The sequence below is a fragment of the Sciurus carolinensis genome, chromosome 16 (assembly GCF_902686445.1).
Source record: "Sciurus carolinensis chromosome 16, mSciCar1.2, whole genome shotgun sequence".
NCBI classification, from domain to species: domain Eukaryota; kingdom Metazoa; phylum Chordata; class Mammalia; order Rodentia; family Sciuridae; genus Sciurus; species Sciurus carolinensis.
The window spans coordinates 56,377,809-56,405,258 of NC_062228.1; the positions used below are offsets into that span (position 1 = coordinate 56,377,809).

Consider the following 27,450-nt stretch of genomic DNA (forward strand, 5'->3'; position numbering starts at 1 on the left):
CGCAGACCTGACTTCGCGCGCGTGAGGGGGCGTTCTTGGACCCGGAAGTGGGGGCGACCGCGGCTGTCGGTGAGATGAGGGGCGGGGCGCGCGCGGGTAGGCGGTGGCGGCGGCGGCGGCGGCGTGCGGAGTCGGGCTGAGTGTTGGTAGCTTAGGAGCGAGCCGCGGGGTGAGGGACATTTTCGGATGAGGAGACATGCGGGAGGAAGCCCGAGGAGGGCGCGGGGACTGACGGAAACAGACGGGGAAGGCGCCTGAGCGACCCCCGACAACCTGGGGGAGAGGGAGGCCCGAGACTGTAAGAGATGGAGGCATGAAAAGAAGCTTCGAGAAACTGAGGCGCGAGACAGGAGGGAAGCCGAAAACTAGAGAGACCGAGGGCACCGGGTGGACGGGGGCTGCCGAGAGGCTCAGGGAGAGATGGAGGGAGAGTAGAAAGGAACCGAGTCAGACCCCAGAGCGCAGCCACGTGGAGGAGGACGAGGGGCTGGTCACCAGGCAGAGACAGACATGGAAAGGTGGCCGCAGGGGCCAGGAGAAGCAAAAACTGGAGATGCGAGAAATGGAGAAAGGAAGTGGAACTGGAAACGCGAGGCTGGAATTCCTCATCCGCCTCATCTACTTACCTGACCTCCGGCTCAGTAAAACAGGACTTTTTTAGATTTGTGAGAAAAGCCACTTAAAATACATAGATATATCCTGGGTATTAAAGATTCAGACCATTGGAGACAAAGTAGTAGATGGAGAAATGAAGAGGTGGTTATAGCGAACTGGGAGGCAGAGATGGAGAAACAGGAAAGAAGATTCAGACAGAAAGCAAAGTTGGAGAAACTCAAATGGATATCTGAAGCAGGTTGGGGAAAGAGAGACTTGATTACAGAGATAATCAAACTAAAACATCGACTCAGATAAATGAATAGAGGTGGTACCAGATTAGGAAAGGGAAGAGAGATAGATGGCATGATGAGTAAGGTGATCTGAAAAAGAGACCAAGGCCTCAAGGTGGACAGAGAGGGAAACACCCACTGAGGGATGTGAGCCTTGGAGAATTAATGGCAACAATTGGTAAGAGATGTAGTTGTAAAGAAACTGGAAGATCCAGATGATCTAAAAACCTAGGAGAATAGATTCCTTGAGAGACCCGAATGTTCTCTTTGGGCCCAGTGTGTTTAGGCAGTTTGTCACTGAAGAGAAACCCTCTCCTTTTCTTTGTCCCTGTTCTGTGAGAATCGCCACCTCTGTGTCACCGTACTCTTCAGGCCTCATTCTCCTCTCCTGGAACAGGAATTCCTCCTGAAGCATCCCTGGCATCCCCAGGCTCCTGTGTTTACCAAGAGGCAGTGCATGTTGCACATTGACTGCTGTATGTGTGGGAAACACCTTTGCCAGTTCATGAGGTCTTCCTCCATTCGAAACTAATTTCTAGGTCTAGTAATTCCCAAAATTGGCCTGAGTTTTTACCTCTGGGACTGCAGAGACAATCTCTGAACTCTGTTCCATGATGGCCCTTGAGAGATGGAAGGCAGAGTAGGTAAAAAGCATTGCTAATACCATTATAAAGGTGATTTGCGGCCTTGTGTGCCATCTTTTCCAGGCTGTGTGCCTTTTGTTCCTCCTGCTCTTTTCCCACGTTGGTTATCTTCCTGTGGGGAAAAGCACTTGAGGACTTAAATACTAGTTATTATTTAGCAACTTTGTGCCTGGCTAGGTAATGAGCATTCCAGTGTTTTCAGATGGATATTGCCCTCATTTTATAGGTGAAGAAAACCAAAGAAGTCATTTTGCTAATGGCCTCACACCTACTTAGTGATGAGACTCTAACCCAGATCTGCCTGTCTCCAAATCCTGTATTAAAGAAGGCTCTGAACCCTTTTAAGGTCATAAGCCCCATCTCAGTGATGAACTTCCCTCCAGGAAATTGCAGGCACAAGAGTTTGTGCTTTATTAGGTGGGACATTTTCACCTGAGTTCAGAACCCAACTTAAAGCGTAGGGCCTTTTCTTATGTAGCCAAGAAGTGGAGGGTTGAAGGGAATGAAGCCTGGAGCACTAAATGATGCTGCCAGCTTCTTCCCCATCTCCCTGTCCCTGTAGTTGCATAGTGACCATTCTTGCATGTGCCTCATTTTGCTCATTATGTGAGTTTTTCTCTAGCATAGATTTCCAGAAAGATTAAAACTCCAGAGCTATAACCAGCAAACTTGTCTAGTCACCATAGATAAAAGGGGAGCTTTTCTTTCCTAGTAACCAAGGATGAATTGCAGAGAAGAAGGGCCTTACTGAGTTATGTGTCCTCTGCTCAGACCAGTCTCTGATGAAAGGGGGACTAGAGTTCCATGGTAAGGCCTTTTTTCACTTGCCCAGCCAATATGAGTTCTTGGACTTAAAGGTCAACAGAACCTTGTGGAACTAAAGGGCTGTTCTCCAAAGGAAGGCAGATACTTTCATCAGAAGAAGGGGAAAGGAGTGTGCCAGACCGGCAAAAACAATACATACACAGCACTTGTAAAAGTTCCCATGGGGTTTCTAGTGTCCCGAAGCTCAGTGGACCTCAGATTAAGAGCCCTGGCCTTAGTCTTTCATTAGATTACACCTGTGTTTTGCCTCTCAAAGCGAAACTTTGCTTTTTTTTTAATATTTTTTTGGTTGCCAATGGATCTTTCATTTTATTTATTTGTATGTGGTGCTGAGTATTGAACCTAGAGCCTCACACATGCCAGGCAAGTGCTGTACCACTGAGCCACAACTCCAGCCCAAGATTTTGCTTTTGACTATAGTTCTTTAAGTCTCAGGTCAAATATTCCCTCCTCTGGGGTTCCTTCCCTTTCTCCCAAGCACAGGCAGTACCTCTGGGCTCCTGCACATCCCTGGGCTTCCTTATTACAGTCCCAGTCACTGGACTGTTATAGTCTGGTGAAGTGTTTCTTGTGTGACCACTGTAATCTGTATGGATTCAGGTGTCTTATTCATTATTCCTCTTTTCTGTCTTGTGCTTGACAAATAGCAGACATTTGGTAATTATTTCTGAAAATGAACAAATGGCTTTTATTCTCTCTCTCAGAATCCAGGGCCTGAAACCTGGAAAGAACTTCTGTCCCTCCTAGAGATCACTGCAGGAGTCATGAGGTGGCTTGTGTGACAATAGCTCAACCTGGTCCCTGGCCACCATCCTTTTTTAATGTGGTGATCCTGAACCAGGGAAGAGAAGGAAAATTAGCTCTTTGAAGAAAAAGTGGTTCCTTATTGCAGACATTGGCCTCTTCTGGAGGCAGGGAATGGATGAGAATATATGGTCCACATGATCAGAACTGAGGTCAATTTTGTGACCGCGTTGTGATAAGCAGCATGCCTCCTCCCAGGACAAGGGAGGATAGGGATCACGGAGGCCACCACTGGACTCCCAGTGAGGAAGAGGCCCCAGAGAAATGGGACTGGAATTGTCCAGAGACACGTCGCCTCTTGGAGGATGCCTTCTTTCGGGATGAGAATTATATCCGTCAGGGTTCCGAGGAGTGCCAGAAGTTCTGGACCTTCTTTGAACGCCTGCAGAGATTCCAGACTCTCAAGACCTCCAAGAAGGAGGAGAAAAACCCTGGTCATCCCAAACACCAGATCCCAGCTCTGGCTGACCTGCCTCGCACTTATGACCCACGCTACCGCATCAACCTCTCCATCCTTAGCCCTGACATTCGGGGCTCTCGGGGGCCAGGCAGTCGCCTGCCCCCAGAGAGAATGTCTGAGTTCCGCCGGGCCTTGTTGCACTACCTGGACTTTGGCCAAAAGCAGGCCTTTGGGCGACTGGCCAAACTGCAGCGTGAGCGTGCAGCACTTCCCATTGCCCAGTATGGGAACCGCATCCTGCAAACACTGAAGGAGCACCAGGTGGTGGTGGTGGCTGGAGACACGGGCTGTGGCAAGTCCACTCAGGTACCCCAGTATTTGCTGGCTGCAGGCTTCAGTCATGTGGCATGTACCCAGCCACGGCGAATTGCCTGCATCTCACTGGCCAAGCGTGTTGGCTTTGAGAGCCTCAGTCAGTATGGCTCACAGGTGAGTGGGACATCAGGTTCCCAGTTTTGTCATTGTGATATTGGGAAATAAGTTGATTGTCCACAAGGCAGTGTCAAGAAAAAATAAGCACTTACCCCTGGACCCAGAGGTGATTTTTCTAGAATTTTATCTATAGATTGGTTTGTATGTGGTCTGTGTAACAAAGATGCAAGTAATAACACTTTAACAGCAAAAAAGTGGGAGATGTCCAAAATTTACATCAATCTTTTTCTAAACTGTCTGTAAAATAAATAATAACAATGTTATTAAGGACACTTTTTTTTGGTCCTGTTGGGGTTTGAATCCACATGCCAAGCAAGTGCTGTACCCCAGAATGACATCTCCAGCCTGATTCTTTCTTAATAATTATCTCTAGGGTTCTAATCCCTTCTCTTTAATTTAAAAGTTTTTGTTGTTAAAATGACAGTACTCTAAACATAAGAGTACTCATAAGTATATGTCAGTTAATTTTCACAAATTGAATACCTTTATGTAACTAGTACCCAGATTAAAGCTGAAGCTACTATACCCATAAACCTCCCCGTAAACCTCTTGTTCCTACCTTGAGAGAAGGATCATCATCATTCTTCATGATAGATCTTGATTTTGGTGATCATACCTTAGTAATAGAATGCCACAGATTTTTTTTGCCTTTTATAAATGCAATCATACATTATATTTTGTGTCTGAACCCTGTCCCTCAGCATTAGGTCTGTGAGATTCCTGTCAAGTATGGTGTGTGGGTGCGCATTGTTTATTCTCACTGTTGTACCATATGCTATTATGAAGGTACTGTCTGGTTATCCTTTCTGTTGATAGGGATTTGAGGGATTTCCGCTTTCAGGTCTTGTGAATAGTGCTGCTAAGAACATTCTAGAACATGCCCGTTAGTGTCCTTTGGCACATATTTCTGTTGGGTAGGTGTCTTGGAGTGGAATTGCTGGTGTGTTGATCTTCAGCAGATCCTGCCAAGCCATTGTGCAGAGTGGGTATGTTGACTTCTGCTCCTACCAGCATAATGTTCCACATTGTCGCCAGCACTTGGTACTGCTGCTTTTTTTTGCGGTGCTGCGGATCGAACCCAGGGCCTTGTGCTTGCAAGGCAAGCACTCTACCGGCTGAGCTATCTCCCCAGCTCCTGCTGCTTTTTTTCATTCCAGCTTTCTGGTGGATGTGTAGTGATATCACATATTTGAATTTTGGGTCTTAATCTAAAGATCTTTTTAAATAGATATTAGCCATTGGAGATCTTTTTTGTGACATGTCTGTCTATTCAAGTCTTTTTCCCATTTGTCTTTTGCATTGTTCTTGATTCATAGGTCCTTCTAGATTCTGAATGTGAGTCTTTTGTAGAATTTATGTATCGCAACTCTTATTTCCTACCCTGTGAGTTGCCTTTAACTTTCTTAGATATAATCCAACTTGTCACTTTCTTTTTATGGTTAGTGCTCTTTGGGTCCTGTTTAAGAAACTTTGTGTACATAAAGGTCATAAAGAAGTTCTATTGGGCTGGGGATGTAGCTCAGTTGGTAGAGTGCTTGCCTTGCAAGCACAAGGCTCTGGGTTTAATCCCCAGTACTGCAAAAAAAAAAAAAAAAAAAAAAAAATATAGTTCTATTTTTTTTCCTAAGAGGTTTTTTAAAAAATTTTTTAGTTGTTGATGGACCTTTAATTAATTATTAATTATTAATTAATTATTAACTTATATGCAATGCTGAGGATAGAACCCAGAGTCTCACATGTGCCAGGCAAGTGCTCTACCACTGAGCCACAACCCCAACCCCAAGAGATTTTCCATTTATAACCACAGTTCATCTTTATCTGGAATTGATTTGGGTATGTGGATGATGCGAGGTAGGGGTTAAAGTCTGTTTCCTCTCAAGTCCTCTTTTTAACTGTGTTACTTGGATGAATGACCTCAATTTCCCCATCCATGAAATCAAGATAATAGTTCCGATATCAAATAAATGGTGGTTTGAGGATGAAATGAACTATACATACAAAGCACTTAGCGTAGTCCTGGCAGGTAGTGAAGACTCAAAGGATGATTATTACTGTTATAATTAATGAATGTTATACACCAGGCAGTGTGCCAGATACTTCTGCGCTTTGTCTCAGGTTATTCCTACAGCATGTGGAAGAAAAACCATGTCTCTAAGGTAGACTGTTAGCTCGAGGACATCAGCACTAAGTAGCAGTGGTGGGATCCAGACTCAAGCCCACTGGGCTCCAGGGTCTGATGCACAGGCATGGCACTGGCTCAGACTTTCAATTCAGGCAGGATAGAGATCTGATGGCCAGGCCCAAGGTCCTCTTTTGACCCTGACATCTCCCTCCCTCTTACCCCAGGTCGGCTACCAGATCCGCTTTGAAAGCACACGTTCAGCAGCCACCAAAATCGTGTTCCTGACAGTGGGGCTGCTCCTGAGGCAAATCCAGCGGGAGCCCAGCCTGCCCCAGTATGAAGTCCTGATCGTGGATGAAGTTCATGAGCGACACCTCCACAATGACTTCCTCCTGGGTGTCCTGCGGGGCCTACTGCCCAAGCGGCCTGACCTCAAGGTCATCCTCATGTCGGCTACCATCAACATCTCACTCTTCTCCAGCTACTTTGGCAATGCTCCCGTGGTGCAGGTGCCTGGGAGGCTGTTCCCCATCACGGTTAGTGCTTCCCCAGACCTCCAACCTGGTCTTTGGACACACTCAGAAAAGCCTCTTCTCTTTACTGCTCTGTTTCCCATTTCTTCAATTAAGGACTTTGATTTTTGGACATTTACAGTGTGCCAGGTATAGTGCTAAGTGCTTGTTAGACCCCAAATAACAAAGGCTAAAATAATATATAAATAAAATAATATATAAATAAAATAATAACAGAGACCCCAAAATACAAAGGCTAAAATAAGATAAAAATGTATCTTTCTCTTATAAAACTGTGGCCATTCCAGGCATCTCTGTTCCATATACTTGTTCAGTGACCTGGGCTTCTTCCTTGTTGCTCTGCCATCTCATGGTGCAAGGTTTCTCAAAGTCAGCAGACTTGAAATTTTGGGCTAGATAATTCATGGTGGTGGGGGGCGCTGTCCTTGTAGGATATTTAGTGGTATCCCTGGCCCCTGTGTACTAGATGTCAGGAACATTCCCTTCTCCGAGTCATGATAATCCAAGATGTCTGCAGAAACTGATGCACATCCCCTGGGAGTGACGCCCCTCCCAATCCCACGCAACACCTGACCTAGGTAGTTGTTTTTGTCTACAGTTGAAGCTTGTGGTAAGGACTTATTTATCACTTGTGGTTTCTGATTCTAAATGACCATGAATCTGCATTATAAGTAGCCATCAAAAAAGAAAGAGGTAGCTGAACTAGGGAATCATAGTTCAAAACCAGCCTCAGTAACTTAGTGAGACCCTTGTTTCAAAATAAGAAGTAAAACAAAAGGGCTGAGGATGTAACTCAATGGTAGAGTGTCCCCAGGTTCAGTCCCCAGTACCAAGAAAAGGAAAATTAAATAAATAAATAAATAAATAACTTCCAGAGAAATGTTTTTCTAGTACTTTAGGCCTGGTTCCACCATTTAGATTATTTTTTCTTGTTGAATATGTCATATATTAAACACAAAAGAACATGCATGTAGCTGAGTGTGGTGGTACACACTTAAGATCCCAGCTTCTTGGAAGGCTGAGGGAAAAGTATCACAAGTTTGAGTCCAGCCTGGGCCACGTAGTAAGACCCTATCTCAGTATAAAACATAAAAGAGGCAGGGGCTGGAGTGTAACTCAGTGGTAGAGCACCCCTTGTTTTAATCCCCAGCACTTCAAGAAAAAAATACACAGAGAAGAAGTCTATAGTTCAGTTACTTTCCATCTATTAAGCACATGTTTGTAGTAGCTGATATTCAGATTTTTGAAAAATCAAACATTACCAAAACCCCAGAAGACTTCCAGTTACTTTTCGTACTTTGCTTCTTTATTACATCCTTGGAAGTTACCCACTGATTGTGCCATCTGCTGCCTGACCGCTCTGTCTTCCCTGCAGCCTGCACTGCTCACCCTGGAGCTCTGCCCTGAAGCAGCAGGGTATGCTTCATCTGGGGACTCTCTTGTCACAGGTTGTCTACCAGCCACAGGAGGCAGAGCCAACGACATCCAAGTCAGAGAAGCTGGACCCACGGCCTTTCCTGAGGGTTCTGGAGGCCATTGACAATAAGTACCCACCCGAGGAGCGGGGGGACCTCCTGGTCTTCCTCAGTGGCATGGCGGAGATCAGTGTTGTGCTGGAGGCTGCCCAGACCTATGCCAGCCACACCCAACGCTGGGTGGTGCTGCCACTGCACAGCGCCCTCTCTGTGGCTGACCAGGACAAGGTATCATGTAAAGCCAGGCAGAGAGGGACAGATGGGGGTCTCTGAGGGTCAGGGAAGGAGGAGGAGGTCAAAGGCAGCTACACGTAGCACTGAGGATTTCACAAACCTGTTTCTGTGAGCTGCACTGTGCATAGTTGCATGGGCTTCAACTGAAAGAGGCGGTGACCTGGGGAATTTGGCCCTAGAGCTCATAACCAGAGGTTGGCAAACATTCTATAAAGGACCAAAGAGGAAATATGTTCACCTATGCAGGCCAAAGACTGTCTGTCACAGACACTCAGTTCTGCTACCACAGCATAAAAGCAGCCATAAGCTGAATGAGTGAGTCTGTGTTTCAATGAAACTTTATTTAAAACTTTATAGAGACATGTTAGACTGAATTTGGTCTGCAGGCCATAGTTGTTTAACCTGCTCTTAACAACTGTGCTTAACTGTTTCTTAGAGCCAAGAGAAGGGCTTGTGCAAAGGGCCCATGGTGAAAGAAAGTGGGTAACAGGGAAACAGTATGCAGTGTGTCTGGGGTCCAGATTGTGAAAAGGAAGTCAGGAGAGGTGGGACTGGAGGGGTGGGTGAGGATAAGCCACAGGGGCCTGAAGACCTGTTGTGGTGCTTGGACTTTGTCCTGAGGCACTGGGGAACTCTAGAAGGGTTCTGAGCAAGGAGCAAGGGGCAGAGCAGTGCCAGTTGGTACTTTAGCAGATCCCTCTGGCTGCTGTGTGGGGAGTGAATTCGAGGGTGTGACTAGAGGCCCAGGAATCGGAGACAGTCTGGCACAGGACTAGAGTGGGAAAGGGGGACCTGAACCAGGGAAGGGTCTGGGGTTTGTGGGGAAAGGGAGGGAATTCAAGAAATGTTCAAGATGTTCAGGTGGAGCTGAGGGAGAGGGAGGGGCCAGGATAGCCCAGGCGATGGGGTGATGTGATCCACCTTTAAGGTTGGGGTTCCACAGGAAAAGATCCAGTGGAGGATGTCAAGGCCATTTTAGATCACAAATATGAGGTGCCCATGGAACATCCAGGAGGCCATTGGATGAACAGGTCTGTTGACTAAGTTAGTCTCTGATGCCTCCTCTCTTTCCCCCAGGTATTTGACGTGGCACCGCCTGGAGTCCGGAAGTGTATCCTCTCCACCAACATTGCTGAGACCTCAGTCACCATCGATGGGATCCGCTTCGTAGTAGATTCTGGTAAGAACTGCTTCCAGCTCCCACCACAACCCCAAGGACCTTGAAAAGATATGGGTCCCAAGCCAGGTATGGAGGGACATGCCTGTAATCCCAGTGGCTGGTGGGGGCTGAGTCAGGAGGATCGCAGGTTCAAAGCCAGCCTCAGCAACCTAGTGAGGCCCTGTCTCAAAATAAAATGTAATAAAGAACTCAGTGGTCCAGTGCCCTTAGGTTTAATCACTGGTACCAAAAAAAAAAAGGGGGGGGGCAGAGATAGAGAGATAGGCAGAAATAGCTAGGGGGCTCTGGACTGCAGGAAGTAGGTGGCAATTGGGTCTGTGGAGGAGAGGCAGCATCTTAATTTTTATCAACATTCCAAGCTTGCTTCTGCCCCAGGGCCTAACCTGTTCTCTCTGCTGAGAGTTGTCTTTCTCTGAATATCCGTGTGGCCCAACCTCTCCCCTTACTTCAGGATTTGTATGAGTGTCTCCCTTTCAGAGAAGCCAACCCTGGCCCCTCTAAAGGATCTCCCCCTGCTTCCATTTCTGCTTCCCATGTTGCTCTATTTGATTTTATGTCTTCCTGAAGAGAATGTTCTCTGGAAAGTCAGCCTAGTTGTTAGGAGACACTGGGGCCAGCTATTGTGTCCAGGGTCATGTCACTGCTCCAAAATGGCAGTAATATTACAGTACCTCCCTCAGGTTGTAAGGGTTAAATGAATTAATTCACTTGGGTGCCTGGAACATTTCCTTTATTTCCTGTATTGGCACTGGGATGGTGTTGGTGGCAAAGCATTCTAGCATCTCATACCATTAAAACATTTTTAAAATGCTGTCAATTAAACATTGACATGCTGTTGATTTAAAGGCATGTCCCATTTTCAGATACAATAAAATGTGAAAATGGCTGGCCTTTAAAACTTTTTTTTTTTTTTAAGGCTACATGATTTAAGCTCGGTCTTAAAATGGATAAGAGCTGGTGTTCTCTTCAGTCCTGGGGGCCATGGCCTCTGTTTTGTCCATGGCTTTATCCCTAGTGCCTCTTACAGTGCCTGCACATAGTATAGGTGCTTCATCAAGATGTGTCAGATGACAGCCTCTGAAGAAGCAAAGACTTGAGAAATAAAAGACATTTGGGTCAACTTTCTTCCACTGTAACAAATACCCGAGATAATCAACTTCTAAAGAGAAAAGATTCATCTTGCTCACAGTTTTTGAGGTTTCAGGTCATGATTGACTGACCCCATTGATTTGGGCCTGTGCAGTGCATCATGGAGCCTGTGTCAGAGCAAAGCCGATTGCTTCATGGCTGGGAAGTAAAAGAGGGTAGGCAAAGTGTACTGTCTCCCTCAAGGGCACGTGCCCAGGGACCTGAAGACCTCTTCAGAGTGCCTAGCACTTCCCGTAGTGTCAAGATAGGGAGCAAGCCTTAACACATGGACCTTCGGGGGCCACTCCCTATCCAGACTCTAGTGATGTGTGAATAGGGAATGGAAGAAAAACTGAGAGAACATCAGGGTCGGCCCGGAATAGATCTTGGTTAGTGTTAGTGCTCTGAGGTGTCAGTGGGTGCTGGAGTGGTGTTGGTGGCAAAGCATTCTAGCATCTCATACCATTAAAACATTTTTAAAATGCTGTCAATTAAACATTGACATGCTGTTGATTTAAAACATGTTTGGAGCGCCAGGTGTGTAGAGGGCCATGCCAGGCCTAGCTGCTCTCCATGCTCCCTCAGCACTCCCTCCCCATGCAGGGAAGGTGAAGGAGATGAGCTACGACCCGAAGGCCAAACTGCAGCGGCTGCAGGAGTTCTGGATCAGCCAGGCCAGCGCAGAGCAGCGGAAGGGCCGGGCTGGTCGCACAGGCCCAGGAGTCTGCTTCCGCCTATACGCCGAATCCGACTACGATGCCTTTGCCCCCTACCCTGTCCCAGAAATTCGCAGGGTGGCTCTGGATGCGCTGGTGCTGCAGGTGAGGCATGCCTGGGAGGGAACTGTGTCTTGCCCACTGGTGCCAAGGAGGAACTCAGGCAGGGTTTAGATAGGACCAGTCCCAGGATTCCAGTGCCAGGAGCTGGCTAAGCCATCGAGAGCAATGCGTCCCTTCCAAAGGTTAAAGCTTTGACTCACAGTCAGAATGCTTTCAGCTCAAGAAACCCTGGAAGTGGCTTTAAAAGTCATTGTTGATCATGTTTTGTGTCATGACTTCTGTCTCAGTTTAGCTCACACAGCTTGGGCTGCTGTGACAAATAGGCCCAATCACAAAATAGCTAATGCAACAGAATCTTAGGTCTCGGATTGGCAGGCAGTTTGCTCTGTTCACGGATGTCTCCATCCCTCTTGTGGCCCTGTCATCTTCCTGGGAGCCTTTTCAGCATCTGTATCCATCTGGGGAGGGCAAGATTCTGAGACATGAGGACAGATGGGTTTGGGGCCAGGACCACAAGTGGACACTTTGCTCCCGTCCTGCTTAGAGCTAGTCCTGGGGCCTCACCTAACCCCAGGGGAGGCTGGGAAGGGTAGTCTGTGCTCAGGAATAAGAGGAAGAGGAGAGTGAGATGAGCGATAGAGTCTGCATGGGCTTGCCTATTGTGAGCTTGGAAGTGGCACCACCCAGCACTTCCTGTGGGGGTCCACATGGTGTTTTCTATTCTACCTTCATTTTCCAAAATGAAGGTAGAATGTGGTGGATTGTGACCCACCACATGGGCTCAGTGACTACTCCTGACTCATATCCTGCCACTTCAAAAATCCTGGCTTTAACAGTACAGAAAAATCTGTGACTTCCCGTGACAAGAAGGCCCACGACTATAGACTTAGTTATTGAGATGGAGCAGTGGTGTCAAGGAAGATTGGGCTCTCTCCATCTTTCCAACCTCAGTCTGTCAGCAGGTGTCCTTATGATGATGATTACAAAGCCCACTTGTCTGGTGGTTCCTATGGACTCAGCACTGTTCTATGGTTTTAGGTATATAACCCTTTCTATCCTCACAAAAACTCCATCAGGTAGATAATATTTTCCTGATATATGGATGAAGAAAAGAATACACAGAGAGGCAGAGTAACTTACTTCAGGTCACATGGCTGGTAAATGGCAGAATCAGGATTCCATCTGAGTCTGTCAGGCATGAGAGCTTGCTTCATGCTTACGGCTCTGGCAGTCATGGGCATCACTACCCCCTCATTTTCTTTTGTAGTGGGGGGTTGAACCCAGGGGCACTCTACCACCAAGCTATATCCCTAGTCCTTTTTTATTTTATTTTGAGATAGGGCCTTGCTAAGTTGCTGAGACTGGCCTTGAACTTACGATTCTCCCTCCTCAACTTCTGGAGTTGCTGGGTTTTCTGGTGTGCCTGGCACTTCCTCCTTTACCATCATGAGGTGTAAGCAAGGAACTGCCTTTCTTTGTGGGCTTAAGTTTTAAGGTCATGAGTACCTTCTCCTGAAGCCTCTGGCCAGTTTCTCATCCTGTCTTTTCAGCAGAATTAGAACACATGTCCTCCAGCAGTTGTCCAGGGGTGTGGAATGACCTGGAGGACTTAAAAGAAATCGTCCAGCCTTCCTCCCAGAGCTTCTAATTTAATGGTCTGATTTTAGTGAGTATTGGGTGCTCTCTGACACAAGGAGAAGGCTTGGTTAAAGGGGCCAGTGAACAGCTGGCTGCCAGCTGGTGGCTAGGACTTATAGCCTGGGACCAAGGCCTGGCAGCAGGCCTTGGGAGTGCTCTTCTCACTCTCTGCAGTCATACGGGGTGCTCTGCCAGCCTTTCCTTCATCTCGTCACCAGAAAGGGACTTGCTTGTGTATATAGCGCTGGGCCCAGTGAAGGCGTGTGCTGGAACCTCATTCTCCTTGCCACCTGCTGGGCCCCTGAATTAATCAGGCTTCTTTAGTTCATGAGTGAGACAAACACAACTCAAACCCCTGTAGGCAGATGAGAGAATTTTATCACTTCTTATGTCTGTCTGGGAGGAGGCGCATCCAGTTTAGGAAGAACCCAAAGATTTCTCCTTTTTGTGGTGGGCTAGTTTCCAGTTTGTGAGAAACATGACCAGACCAGTTTGGGGTTTCCATTCTAGCTACTCACAGTCAGAAGGTGCCAAAACTTATCTTTGCCAGTTCTAGTGTGCCAAGTCCCAGGGAAGTTTTCTGATTGGCCCAGCTCAGGTCATGTGCTCATTCCAGTAGTCAGCAGCTGTGGCAGGGCTGAGAAAGTGGGATTGGTCTGGCTTAGACTTTGTGCTTCTCCTCCACAGTAAAGGTCAGGTGGAAAATGTGTGGGGCTGACAGACATACAGACATCAGCCCCCTCCTTCTGTATGATGGACCTTGATGTTGACATTTTGGGAATAGGAGTTTATGGTTCCCACCCATTTCCCACCCTGTGCCCTAAGGTGCTCACCTCTTCCCTGATCCTGGAGGCATTGGATTCTCATTTCAGATGAAGAGCATGGATGTGGGGGATCCCCGAACCTTCCCCTTCATTGAGCCCCCACCACCAGCCAGTCTGGAAACCGCCATTCTCTACCTCCGGGACCAAGGAGCCCTGGACAGCTTGGAGGCCCTCACCCCCATTGGGTCTCTGCTAGCCCAGCTGCCTGTGGACGTCGTGATTGGTGAGGATCCCCTCCAGATGACGGCACAGGGCACCACTCACCTGTTACTCTTGAGTGATGTGTAGGCAAGTCTGTGCCCTCCCTGGTCTGGTTCGTTCATTCACAAGTGCTCTGTGCTGGGCACCGTTGTGGGTGGTGGGGATGTAGCAATGGATGGGACAGACACCACTCTGCCCTCAGGAGCCGACGTACTCGGGGACAAAGCAGCATCAGATCAGGAATACAGGTGAAGTGCCTTTTGTCACGGAGAAGAGGGAGTAGCAGGTAGAGAGCTGGGGTAGCCAGGACATTGAGTTGCCTAATGCAGCCCTCAGGCTGGCCTCCTGTCACTGCTGGGAAAGTAGCATTTGTGCAGAGAAATGGAGATGAGGGGCACAAGCCCTGTAGGTAGCCAGAACACACTGGGCAGTAGAACTGATTTAGATAATGTCTTATTTAACCTCACTGAGCTGCTTAGTGCCTCGCTTTTGCTGAAGCTGACTTTGAATCTGTGGTCCTCCTGCCTCAGCCTCCTGAGCTGCTGGGATTACAGGCATATACTACCACACCTAGCCTTATTTAACCCAATAAATCCAAACATCATAATTTTAACATGTAATCAATATAAAAATTATTGTTCCGTCCAACGGAACCGGCGTGGAGAAAGGAGACACCACCAATCTTTAGTTGACGAGATTTATTGCGTCCTCCCTGTTTTCCTGCCTCCTTTGTTCTGCCACTATCTCCCTTCTCCTACCCTCTCCCTCTCTCCTCCCCCAGGCTCCTAGCTTATCAGCCAATTATAGCAAAGCTTTCTCTCACGCAGGAGAGCATGCAGAGGAATGTCAGCATAGCACTATATGAATCACGAGCTGTCCACGTGCGGCATGATACTAGATAGCCAATCCTAGAGCCTGGCGTTAACACGTCATAAATCTCCAAGGAACTAGTAGGCAAACAACTTTTTTGGGTACTTCCTTATTTTGGTATCCAGTGCCCTTTGGCTCACTGCCAGGTGCCATCTTGTCCAGGACGGCCCTCAACAAATTATGTTATTTTTCTTCACTCTAAGTCTTGAAAATCCTGCGTGCATTTTGCATTCGCAGAACATTTCTGTTTGATCGTGGCACGTTTTAAGTGTTGAGTGGTCACTCGTGGCCAATGGCTGCTGTGTTGGGCAGTGCAGACTGGCAGAGGGGCATTCCAGCGGGGAGCATGCCTGGCATGTTGGAACAGCCAGGAGTGGAGTGAGTGCCAGGGAGAGGCAGATCTCAACCAGTAGTTAAAGCTCGCTGGGTGCTCCTTAGCACGTGCCCAGCCAGGCCCCTTCCAGGTGCCAGAGCTCCCACGGTGAGGGACACAGAGCTCCTGCCCTCCAAGCTCCCACAGGGGGTGAAGGGGAGACTGCAGGCAGCAGGGCTGGTAGCCATAGTGAGGGGCCGTGGGGGAGCCCACTGAGACAGTGACATCCTAACAGAGACCAAAAGGCCCCGCTGGCCCTGGGTCAGGCGATGAGGTTTGAATTGGATGAGAAACTGGAGTGTTTAAATGGAACTGGGTGTTAGGTGGCTGGGAAGTGGCCAGAAAAGTAAGGCGTCAGCCTGATGGTTGAAGGGCCGGGAAAGGCCAGGTGCACGGAGCCTGGTGGAGACAGCCAGGGCAGCTCCAGTGCTGCCGAGGTCAGGTCTTTAGAGGCCACAGCAGAGTCCCTGCTCCTTGTCTCCACAGAAGTGGGTGTTTGAGGATTTGGAGTCCATCAGCCCTGAGACCCTGTCCTTGCTGCTGCCCCATGGCACACTGTTGGTATCTTAGGATGTTTACCTTGACCTGCAGGCGCCGCCCTTGAGGTGTGTTGGGGCCAGAGCACAGGCCACAAAGCACCTTGATCGTGAATGAGTGATGTAAAAGACAAGCTCTTCCCCTGGGACTGTCCAGCACTTGGTGTGTTTTTGGGGTCTCCCTTGGGAGGGACAGGCAGGTGGGGTATCCTTGAGCCCCGGTGCAGGAATCCTGGGTTTCCCACAGATTAGACCTCCCCCACCATTCTGTACATCTTTTTCCCACTCTGCCCTGGTGGGCCCATATTGTGGTCATCATGGTGTCACAAATTGGCTTTCTCTTCCTCTTGCTCATTCCTGAGTCATACACGCCCCTCCCAAGGAGCTTCCCAAGCCAGATAATTCTTCGTGCCCGATTCTCCCAAATCAAGATGTTCCATTTCCACCACAGCCTGCAGCCCAGTCTCCCATCTCAACAGGGCCATGAAGTGCCATTTCCTAAATGTGTTGCTGAAGGGAACCTTCTATCTTGTAACCGCTGTTAAAGTCCCCCATTGGTGCAACCACTGGGGCTCCACTACTGTGGGCTCCACTACTGTGGACTCCAAGGGCCTCCAGGGCTAAATGGTGGTTATTTTTGTTGGTTTTGGAAGGCTGGGCTAGAGTGAGGGGAATTGGGGCTGAGGAGCAGAAGAACGCTGCAGGCCACTTGCTGTACCAAGAAAGGCCTCAGTGGACTTACAGCCTTTCTTCCTCATTTGCTGAGAGCAGGGCCTCTCATTGCCCCCCTGGACAGCTAAGGAAACCGAGGCTTGGCTGGGGAGGCAGTATGTGCCCCAGGATGTGGAGCAGGCACGAGAGGACCTGGCTTTTACCAGACGTGATACCAGGCACTTCATGCCCCCTGTCTCCTGGGGCTGGGAGTAGCAGTGCACTACCCACATGGGGAAAACGAGGCCCAAAGAGCACAGAGGACCCTTTCCTGGGGGTTCTCTCAGCCAGGCGGGGTCCCAGGAATCTATCTCACTGGGTGGAGCAGTTGGCCTAGGGCAGCCCTGCGGGGAGCCTGCTGCCCCATTTTATAGATGGGAATCAGGCAGAGTTAGGTGGAGGGATCTGGTGACAGCTACGGAATGCCAGGACAACATACAGCCCTGGGGGGCCTGGAGGACCTGGCCCCAAGCCTTGCTTTACCGCCCTTCTGTGTCTGCTGGTGCAACCGTGCGAGGGTTAGCACATGACCAGGCCATGGCTGCAAGAAGTTCGGCAGGGCCCAAGCTCCCAGGACACCCCCAGTCTGCTCTGGTCCCAAGAGCCAGGTCATCCAAGTCCCCACTGACAGCTGACAGGTGGGAAAGTTTCCAGCAGCTCTCGGGCCACACCAGGTGGCATTTCTGCCACTTTCCTCTCCTCTGCAGCCTCCCATGGCCTCTTGTCCTCGCTCCTGTTGTCCCTGTCTCTCTTCCCTCCTCCTTGCCTCCCACCCTTTCTCTGCCTTCACAGTGAGTTACACAGACAGGGAAGCTTTATTGATAGGCACAAAGTCAGCTCTGGCTGTGTACCAGAGCAGACCGCTGCAGCCAGTGCAGGTGGCACTGCAGTGGGGAGGGGTGCCAGGAGGAGACTCCAGCTAGGTGCTAGGTGGGAATGCCTGGGAGTCAGCTGTGAATAGAAGTGTAGCTGAGTTGTGGCCAGCACTAAACAGGACCACCATGTCTCAAGGAGGCAGGAACCATGGTCATTTCCACCTGATAGATGGGGAAACTGAGGCACTTGCCAGAGGTCATGTGCCCAGGGAAGTCCAGCATGTGGGTTGGAATCTACCCATCTGTCACCCCAGGCCCTCTGTGGGCGAGGGGGGGAGGAGGGTGCGAGATGTGGATGGGAGGGTGACTCAGTGCTCCCAGAGCCCCAGGGCAAGCAGGGTTGCCCTCTTGTGCCCAGGAGGCTCAACTCAGTTCCTGCCCGCCCAGGGAAGATGCTGATCCTGGGCTCCATGTTCAACCTGGCGGAACCTGTGCTCACCATCGCAGCCGCCCTCAGTGTCCAGTCACCCTTCACTCGCAGTGCCCAGAACAGCTTAGAGTGTGCGGCTGCCCGGAGGCCCCTGGAGAGTGACCAGGGTGACCCCTTCACGCTTTTTAATGTCTTCAATGCCTGGGTGCAGGTGAGGCTGGCAGTGGGGCCCAACTGTATACTGCACAGGGTGGGGGCACAGGGTGGTGTGAGGGGGTGGCTCCTCAGGTGAGAACTCTGAATTCTCCACAGACAGCCTGCCTGGGGGCCCTGTGTCCCCTTTGTACCCTTGGGGTGGAAGACAGATTGTACCCAGGTCTCTAAAGAGCCTGGGGTTTCTAAAGTGGATTAAAACCAGTGCCTTTTGGAGAAAGACCACCTTAGCGTGTGTCTGTGTACCCAACACACATTCTCTGAGCCCTGGCCCCAGCCTCGGCTCTGTACAGGGCGGTGCTGGGAGTCCATGGTGACCATCCCTGCCCTCCCAGGGTGCACAGTCCAGCATAGAGAGACAGACTCAGCCCTAATCAGTGACAGTGCTGAGGGGACTGTGGGGGGAGAGTCCATGGGGCTGGAGAGCCCAGAGTGGGACTCTTTGGGCTGTGGGCAGCTTTGTTACCCTCTGAGCCACCCAGGTCCTGACACCTTGGCATCTGTACCCAGGTGAAGTCCGAGCGGAGCAGAAACTCGCGCAAGTGGTGCCGCCGCCGGGGGATAGAGGAGCATCGGCTGTATGAGATGGCCAACCTGCGGCGCCAGTTCAAGGTGAGGTGGGGGCCGTCAGGTTGTGGTGCACACACTCCAGGACACTCACCTGTGCTCCCTGATGGTAATCAGAGTCACCCACACCCACCTCCCCCAGCAGATGAACAGCATGGGGGCAGACTGGGCAGGGCCAAGAAGGGATAGGAATCCAGGAGGGCTTCCTGGAGGTTGGCAGGATCAGCCATGACATGCTGCTTCCTCACAAGAATTTGCCCTCTGGACCAGGGATGCTGGGCCAGCAGTGCAGGCTGAGTGCCGGGAGGCAGTATAGGGGCAGTTGGGGCCAGCATGTCCATACAGCAAATCCAGGCGCAGCCTCATGCTGATCGTGTGACCTTGGACTCCTCTCTCCGGGTTTCTGGGCCTCAGCTTCAACTCTGGCTGGTAGGGGACAGTACCTTGTGTGAGCTGGTTCTGGATGAGTTCGTCATACAGGTGACTGGGCAGCATCCCTAGGATGAAGGAAAAATGAGAGTCCGTTGCCTTTGCTTGCAGACAGGTAGAGGCTCAGGATGGGTGATCACCCAACTGAGGTCCCACTGTACAATTTCTGGGGTTCCCGTGTTGGGAGTCACTCCTGTCCCAGGTGCTCTCAGTCTCTTGATGCCTGCAACTTCTCGAGCCGTGGCTCAGACACTTTGAGACTCTAATGGAAGTTGTGCCCTTTTGCACACACAGACACTTGCACTAACACATGTGCACACACACTGTTCTGCTTCCTCCATTGGGCAGGGGCTCAGCAGGAAATGGTTCCATCAGATTGGGTCATTTGAAGGTTGTTGACAGGTGTGGGCAGGTGGAGGGCAAGGGGGCTCAGGTGTAGTGTCCTCAGAGTCACCTAGAGGGTCCATTAGATCCAGATTCATGCCATTCCCTCCTCTTCAAGATTCTGACTTAGGTTGGTCTGGACTGGAGACCCGGGACCCCGTAGCAGGGAACCAGATGTCCCAGGTATAGTTCCTGCTGGTAGAAGGACCACAGTCTGAGAAGCAATGGTGTGTCCCCCTGAGGCCCATGACAGGGGAGTGGGTGGGCAGAGTAACAAGAGCCTGGAGGCGGCTATGGAGGAGGACCTGAGAGCAGCCACCTTGACCTCACTCCTGTCTCCCTCCTGTGCCCTTCCTAGGTGCTCCTGAGGCCAGCAGTGGTCCCGACTCTTTTCCCACGGGGCAGTTATCCATGCCTGGTGCAAAGGGCTTTTTTTTTTTCAGTATTGGGGTTTGAAGCCAGGGCCTCTCATGATGGGCAAGCCCTCTACCACCACTGCACCCTGCTGTATCCCCAGCCCCCAGCCCTTTTTCTGAGACAGGGTCTTGTTAAGTTGCTGAGCCTGGCCTTGAACTTGCATCCTCCCCCCTCAGCCTCCTGAGCAGCTGGGAACACCTGCATGTGCCACTGCACTTGACTTTCAAGGGTTGTTCTTACACAGTCCCCTCCTGCCACAGTCCTTTAGGGAGGTCCAGAGCCCATTGAGTCTGTCCCTCACTTGCGCCTCATCTATCCCCAGGAGCTGCTGGAGGACCATGGGCTCCTGGTTGAGGTCCAGGCAGTGACCCCAGGCGACAGCTACAGTCGGCTGCAGCAGCGCCGCGAGCGCCGGGCCCTGCACCAGCTGAAGCGGCAGCACGAAGAGGGTGGGGGCCGCAGGCGAAAGGTGCTGCGGCTGCAGGAGGACCCTGCTGACTTCTCCAGTGACGAGGACCACGCTGGCCCAGCCCCCCGAGGGGCCGATGACAGTGTGGACATCCAGGTGGGCAGTCTGGTGCTGGAGTTGAGGGGAGAGTTAACAGAGATCATAGGGCCCTGTCCTGAGGGTTTGATGGGCCATGGCTCTGTCTGGGGCTCTGAAGGGTCCCTGCCTTGGTATGTGACAGCTGCTGGCTCTGTATCCCAGCACATGGCCCTAGACAAAGTGTGGGGAGGGTCCCCTGAAACCACCCACCCCCACCCCGTGCTCCCCCAGGATGTGAAGTTCAAGCTTCGGCACAACCTGGAGCAGCTGCAAGCAGCTGCCAGCTCAGCCCAGGACTTGACCCGTGACCAGCTGGCCCTGCTTAAGCTGGTGCTGGGCCGGGGCCTTTACCCCCAGCTGGCTGTGCCCGATGCATTCAACAGTGGCCGCAAGGACTCAGACCAGGTGAGCCTCTCCCACCGACCCCGCTCCCCATACTTGCTCAGCATGATCCCCATGCACCCGCACTCTTCTGGGACTCAGTGGTGATGAAGCAGCTCTGGCTCTACCTGTATGTGGCTCACTGTGCAGCGAGGGAATAGGCTGGTCGCAGAACAGATCACCAGAGAGAGCATCCTGAGGGGAGAGTTCCACAGGGGCATCTGGTCCGGCCCTGTGTCCCAGGGAGGACTTCCTGGGAGAAGAGGCGTCAGAGTTGAGACTGGGCAGGGAAGTTGGCCAGGAGGGTGGAGGGAAAGTGTCCCAGCATCAGGGAAGAACAGGTCTGAGGGCCTCTGCCCCAGCACTGCTGTTGGCCTCTGCAGATTTTCCACACCCAGGCCAAGCAGGGCACGGTGCTCCACCCCACCTGCGTCTTCACCAACAGCCCTGAGGTGCTGCATGCACAGGAGCAGGAGGCTGCCGGCGCTGAACGGAGCCAAGGTACAGTAGCCCAGGTGGGATGGGAGGGTGGCAGTGGTGGAGGGCTGACTGGGTGAGCTTCTCAGTGCTGGTACTGCTGTTCTGGGACCTGTGGATCCAGGGGAGCTCTAGGGCCAGGCCCGACAGACTGACCCAAGCCAGCCTGGGAGCACAGCACTGTTCAAGGGACTTGTCCTGTGGGTCCTCTGAGCTCCCCAGCTTGGTCCTGCAGTGGGAGGTTCTGGGCCCTGTGCACACGCATGGCCAGGCACTATGCAGGGGCCTGGCGGGCCGGGCAGGCGCCTCCCATGGTTCCGTTTCTTCCAAGCTCAGGAACACAGCTCATCTCTCTCCTTATGTGTCCAAAAGCGACCTGTCTCATCACCAAGTGTTAACCTGGAAAGCGGGGGGCTCCTCAGTTAAACATGGAGGACAGCATTTGAAACTCCCTAACCGTGACCCCGTCAGTTCCTAGCCAGTTACCTTTCTCCTGTTTCATTGTTGTCCTCTGTCTAATCTTGAAAATTTCCCCGCCACTCAAGGGGCAGTACCACGCCCTCAGGCCTCGCCAGCTGCAGGAGCTGCCCCGCTGACCGTCCTTGTCCTGCCTCCACTTTCTTTCCTCCCTGCTGGGGCATTCTCTTTTCCTCCCCCTCCCCCCCTGCTCCCCACCCCCGGTTTCCCTTTAGCTGGAGCATTTTACAGTAGATCCCAGGCATCATGTCATTTTTTAATGATGGTAATAAGGACCAAGGTTTTCATTATTACAATGCTGTTAATCACCCCAATAGTGACAGTGGCTCCTTAATGTCAGCCAACAGTCACATTCACACTCATCATGTCAGAGTGTTTAAAAGGTTGCAGACATCTTGTGGACATACCCTTTATACAGTTGTGTGAATTGAGGGACAAGAAGGCCCTGGGGACTGGGGACAGATGGGCATGGGGGTTCAGGTGGGTGAACTGGGTGGGTGGGAGTAGACCTGAGCTGTCCTTTCCAACCTTTTAGATGACAAGGACAAGATGAGCAGTAAGCACCAACTGCTCACCTTCGTCTCCCTGCTGGAGACCAATAAACCATACCTGGTGAACTGTGTCCGCATTCCCGCCCTCCAGGTAGGTCTCTGCCCCAACTCCTTGTTTGATGACCACATTGCCAGAGCAGAGGGCAGGAGGTGGCCTGGAGGAATCGCCTGCCACCTGAGCTGGCTGCAGACATTGGCTGCAGACTGATGTCTTTCATTCATGGATCTTCGTTGGTTAGTTGTGGAGGGACTGCTGTGTGCCAGGCACCGTTTTAGGCATAGAGGACACAGTAGTACACACAGCTGCAGGACCTGCCCCTGCCCTCTTGGGCTCCCAAGGCTGGGAGGACAGATGAGAGCCATGGTATGAGAAGAGGTGATCAGGCTGGGCCTCACTGAGAAGGTTCAGTGGAGCAAAGTCCTGAAGGGACAGAGCCATGTGGATCTCTGAGGGAAGAGCATTTTTGGCAGATGGTTGGTACCTGCAAAGGGCTTGAGGTGCCTGGTACTCAGGGAGCAGCTGGAAGAGAGCCTGTGGGGGAGGGTATGGAGGCGAGTCAGGGGTAAACCTGGGAGGCTCTCGCAGAGCTGGGATGACCTTTGATGTGGGGGATGCAGGAAGCTCAGCATGGAAGCAGCTGTCACCATCCAGGTGGAAAAGGATGGTGGCTGGACCTCGGGGGTGGCCAAGGATGCACTCAGGTGGCAGATGAACCTTTCTTGTGTCTGTAGCCAGAAAGTCTCTGCCAGCAGTCTCTGCCGTGTCCCACCTGTTGTGCAGGCCTGGCCTTGGTGACCCTTATAGCCCTGATGCACACTTCTTGGAGGAGGCAGGCCTGGGCACCACAGGGCACATGACTTGAACCACTTGCCTGAGTCACAGTGAATGAGGGGTGTTCCAGAGCTTCGGGGTCACTGGCTGCACGCTGATGCCTCCCCACATCAGTTGGATGTCCCCTGTACCAGGGTCCCCTGGCTTCAGCCCCAGGAAGCATGGAGGGAAGAGAGACTTGCGATCTCCTCCGAAGGCCCGTGACTTCCAGTGACACCTGAGAGTGGGCTCTTCTTCCCCACACTCACTCAAATGTCTCCAGTGCCCGCCTCGCACTGGGCACTGCTGCTGCTGGGCCGTGTGCTCACAGGAGGCCCCTGTGTGATGGCGAGGCAGACAGTAAACATGAACTAATAAAAAAGATGTGCCAGAAGCTCCTGCCAGCACCATGAGGAGGCAAGCAGGCTGGGGAAGGAACAGGGCGCTGGTGGTCAGCAGGGTGCGGAGGGAGACGTTGCTAGCAGGGCAGCTTCCAAAACAAATACCTTTATGTTATTCATATATTTTTATGTGGTGCTGAGGATCAAACCCAGTGCCTCACAGATGTCAGGCAAGCCCTCCACCACTGCGCCACAGCCCAGCCCCAATGATGGTGAATTTTAAATGTGCACGAGAGTGTGCAGAACAGTCTGCTGAACCCTCATGTGCCACCACCCAGCAGCATATCAGTCCACGGCCAGTCCTGCTCCCCCCGCCTCCCCTATCCTCCATAGGATTCCCCGAGATAGTGTCAGGAAACTCTGCACAGGTGATCACAGGTAACACAGGTGATCACAGGTACTCGCCTCCCTGCCTCTGTCCCCATGGGCGAGCACACCCTCCATGTCTGGGGTCTCCCCTCCATGGAATCTATGCCTGTGAGTCATCTCAGCCCCATTTTAAAATGCAGGCCTTTCCTCTCGTGTTACCCAAGCCCTCCACCACACCTGTCTTGTCTTGGCTGTGGCTCAGGACAGACTTTGTATTTCATTCTTATACTTTGTCTGTTTCTCCAAGTCAGGTGTCAGTGTGGGGGGCAGGGACCTTCTTGGTCATGGTTATATCTCCAGCACTGGAAGAGCACCTGGCTGTAGGTGCGGGTGGGGGTGGGGCGGGTGGATGGGTGGACGGATGGTTACACTGGATGCACAGGTGGAGGGGCAGGTGGGTGGATGGAAGGCTAGACAGATGGACAGGGTGGTGGGGGAGGGATGGAGGTATTGAAAGGAAGGTGGGTGGGTGGTGAGTGGGTGGGCAGGAGCCTGGCATCCAGATGGCATCCTGACCCTCACTTCTGCTCCTGCCTCCTCCTCCCTTCTAGTCCCTCCTGCTGTTCAGTCGGTCCCTTGACACCAATGGTGACTGCTCCCGCCTGGTAGCTGATGGCTGGCTGGAGCTACAGCTTGCGGACAGTGAGAGTGCTGTCCAGCTCCTGGCAGCTTCCGTGCGGCTCCGCGCCCACTGGGAAAGAGCCCTGGACCAGCAGCTATCTCAACAAGCCCGGCAGCGGTGGCAGCCAGAAGAGGAAGAAGAAAAGATGACTCCTGTGGTCAGTTGCAAGGAGGTGGCAGCACTAAGCAGGGAGCTGCTGCAGTTCATGGCGTCCAAGGTACTACCAGTGACAGGGCGGAGGATGCGGCAGGCCCAGCTCCCAGTCACTCAGTGTGGGCACCTTTGGGACTTTTCAAGCCAGAGAGGTTAAGTGACTTTCTCAAGGCCACACAGCTGGTTAAGGGTGGAGTCAGGATTAGATCCCAGGAGCCTCTCCAGGGGCCTCCGTGCTGGCCACTGCCCTGTAGCACCTGCAGCAACAGATGCCTTGATGCACCTTCTTCATGCAAGGGGTGCGCTGCCCCTGCTAATAGTTACAGGTGTTCAGGAGGCTGGGGGAGGCCATGAGTGTCTGCACATGGAGCGTAAAAAGGCAGACTTGAGAGCAGACCTGAAGTAAGGGCCCACCTCAAGTGGGGATCAAGGATGGCTCCTGATTCTACCTTGCTACGGGGACTGAGGGGCATAGTCCAGGTTGACTTTCTAGAGGAGTAGAGGGCTTGGGGGAAAGCACAGGAACCCCGTGAGCAGGGAAAGGGGAGCAAGGCTGCTATGCTTTGAGAAGGGGTGAGGTAGCCAGACTCGAGGTCTGGATGTGGTCTCACCTGGGACAGGAAGACTAGGGAAGGCAGTTGAGAGGGGAGATGGGGCATCAGGGCGTGTTTAAGACAAGCCTGAGGTCGTCAGTCCCTGAAACCAAGGTGTGATTGGCTTAAGTATTTGGTGCATAACTTGAGAGTCCGAGGAAGCTTCAGGCACGACTGGATCTAGGTGCTTAACTGTCATTTCCCTGAGTCTGTCTCCTATTTCTCCTTCCTTAGGTTCCCTATAGCCTCCGGCGGCTCACAGGGCTGGAAGCCCAGAACCTCTATGTGGGACCCCAGACCATCACGGCTGCCCCCAGTCTCCCTGGCCTCTTTGGCAACTCCACCCTGTCCCCCCACCCCACTAAGGGGGGCTACACTGTCACTGACTTCCTCACCTACAACTGCCTCACGGTGAGCAGGCCCCCTTTCCCTCCTGTCCTGGAGCTGGGGTTTTAGGAAGCACCCCCATCCCACCAACCACATTCCCACTTAGTTTAGGGACATGGTTTCCACCTGGGACCTCAGGCCTGAAGGGTTCTGGGAAGGGCTCCAGACTGGGGAGAGGGATGGGGAGGCAAGGCAGTCTGACGACGGCCTGCCTGCTGCAGAGCGACACGGACCTGTACAGCGACTGCCTTCGCGCCTTCTGGACCTGCCCCCACTGTGGCCTGCACATGCCCCTCACGCCCTTGGAGCGCATTGCCCACGAGAACACCTGCCCGAAGGCACCGCAGGACCTCGCCCCAGGCAAGGATGGGGCTTTGGGGGTCTGGCCCTGTGTCTGCCAGCTGTCCGTCCATCCTATGTTGCGTCCTGTGTGTCTGCGCATTTCCTGGACACTGGGGACTGAGAACCTCAGGCTTCCGGCCCTGGCTGGTGCCACACATGGGCCTTGTCAAACGCAGGGACCCAGGACAGGGAGGGGCAGGAGCACCTTTTCCTGTCTGTGGTCACTGTGGTTCTCTTTCCTTGGTCTCTCTGTGTGCATCTGTGTCTCCTGTTCTTTTCTCCGTCCCTCAGCTGTCTGCCTCAGCTGTGTCCACACTGTTGGTGCCCAGGGGATGCCCGCAGTATCTCCTGCAGCACACCACACATGTAGGGGAGATGGTGGCAGGGCCACCTTGACCCATTCCCAGGGCGTGCTCTGTCTCTCTTCCGTTTCCGTATTTCTCTTCTGCCTCTCTCTCTCTCACTGGTGGGGACGCACTAGAGACTGGCCTATGTGTAGCTCAGTCACGGGAGGCCTCCCAGGGGAGGCACAACTGGATTCCCCAAGGGCCAGGAGAGAACCGGAGCCCTGCAGCTACCTGGGACTGGGTGGGAGCAGCAGCCGCAGCGGAGCGCCCCTCACGGCCTCCTTCTCCTCTTAGGCCCCGAGGAGGCCACCCCCAAGCCCTTGCAGAAGGCGTCCGCCCTGCAGAGGCCTTACCACTGCCAGGCCTGCCAGAAGGACTTCATGTTCACGCCCACCGAGCTGCTGCGGCATCGCAGGCAGCATGTCTGAGCCGGGCTGGGAACCCTGGCCACCTCCTCACCCAGTGCGGCACCCTGCCTGCAGGCCTGCCTGTCCTCCACCACCGACCAGGCCCGGAACCGTGTGCAGCCCTTGCTTGGGCTCAGAACTGTGGCTGTGTCCCAGCCCGGAGGGATGTGGAAATAAAGTCTCATGCCGACTCTGCCTCCTTGAAAGTGCGCGCAAGTCCCAGGCTACCCCAGCCAACGCCCATCGCGCTGCCTGCTCTCCCTGGGCTGACCCCAGTGCAGCAAGCCAGCTTATTGAGGCTCCATTCAGCCCGTCCTTTATCTTCCATGTGTCCGTCTGGACCTCTCCCAACCAAGGAGTTTGGGTTACTCGCTGGGGTTTGCAACCCCCAGGTCATAGTAAGGGGCACTTTACCCCCCACGTCCTGGCTGCTGTCCTGGCCCTTCCCTCAGGTTGCACACCCTCTCAGCCAATCTCTTTGACTGACGTGCCCCCTCCTCTCCTGGTCCCACCTGGAGCCACTGCCATCCCTCACGTGACTAGTGCTGGTTCCCCAGCTTCTATCCCACCTCCCACAGTGCTTTCTCTGCAGAAGCTACAGGAAAGTGCGGTCACAGCCTGGTGGCCCCCTGTTTAAAACCCAGCTCAGATTTACTTTCAGGTTGCCTCAGGAT

General features: G+C 52.2%; 1 protein-coding gene across 5 annotated transcripts; it reads left to right on the top strand.

The window, feature by feature from the left end:
• On the top strand, positions 1-27,136 carry Dhx34 (DExH-box helicase 34). 5 transcript variants are annotated; one of them, XM_047529969.1, is made up of 17 exons: positions 1-69; positions 3,061-4,049; positions 6,399-6,710; positions 8,156-8,410; positions 9,494-9,596; positions 11,328-11,545; positions 14,014-14,188; positions 17,919-18,112; positions 18,625-18,726; positions 20,234-20,476; positions 20,690-20,863; positions 21,223-21,340; positions 22,329-22,435; positions 24,477-24,764; positions 25,528-25,704; positions 25,902-26,040; positions 26,664-27,133. In XM_047529969.1, exons 2-17 carry the CDS (start codon positions 3,345-3,347, stop codon positions 26,795-26,797), a joined length of 3,444 nt encoding a protein of 1,147 aa, XP_047385925.1. In that variant the 5' UTR covers positions 1-69; positions 3,061-3,344; the 3' UTR covers positions 26,798-27,133. The 5 variants fall into 5 exon arrangements, with proteins under 5 accessions (XP_047385925.1, XP_047385929.1, XP_047385926.1 ...); XM_047529970.1 differs by lacking the exon at positions 1-69 and adding an exon at positions 168-1,065; XM_047529971.1 differs by lacking the exon at positions 1-69 and adding an exon at positions 1,172-1,363.
• Positions 27,137-27,450: the final 314 nt, after the last annotated feature.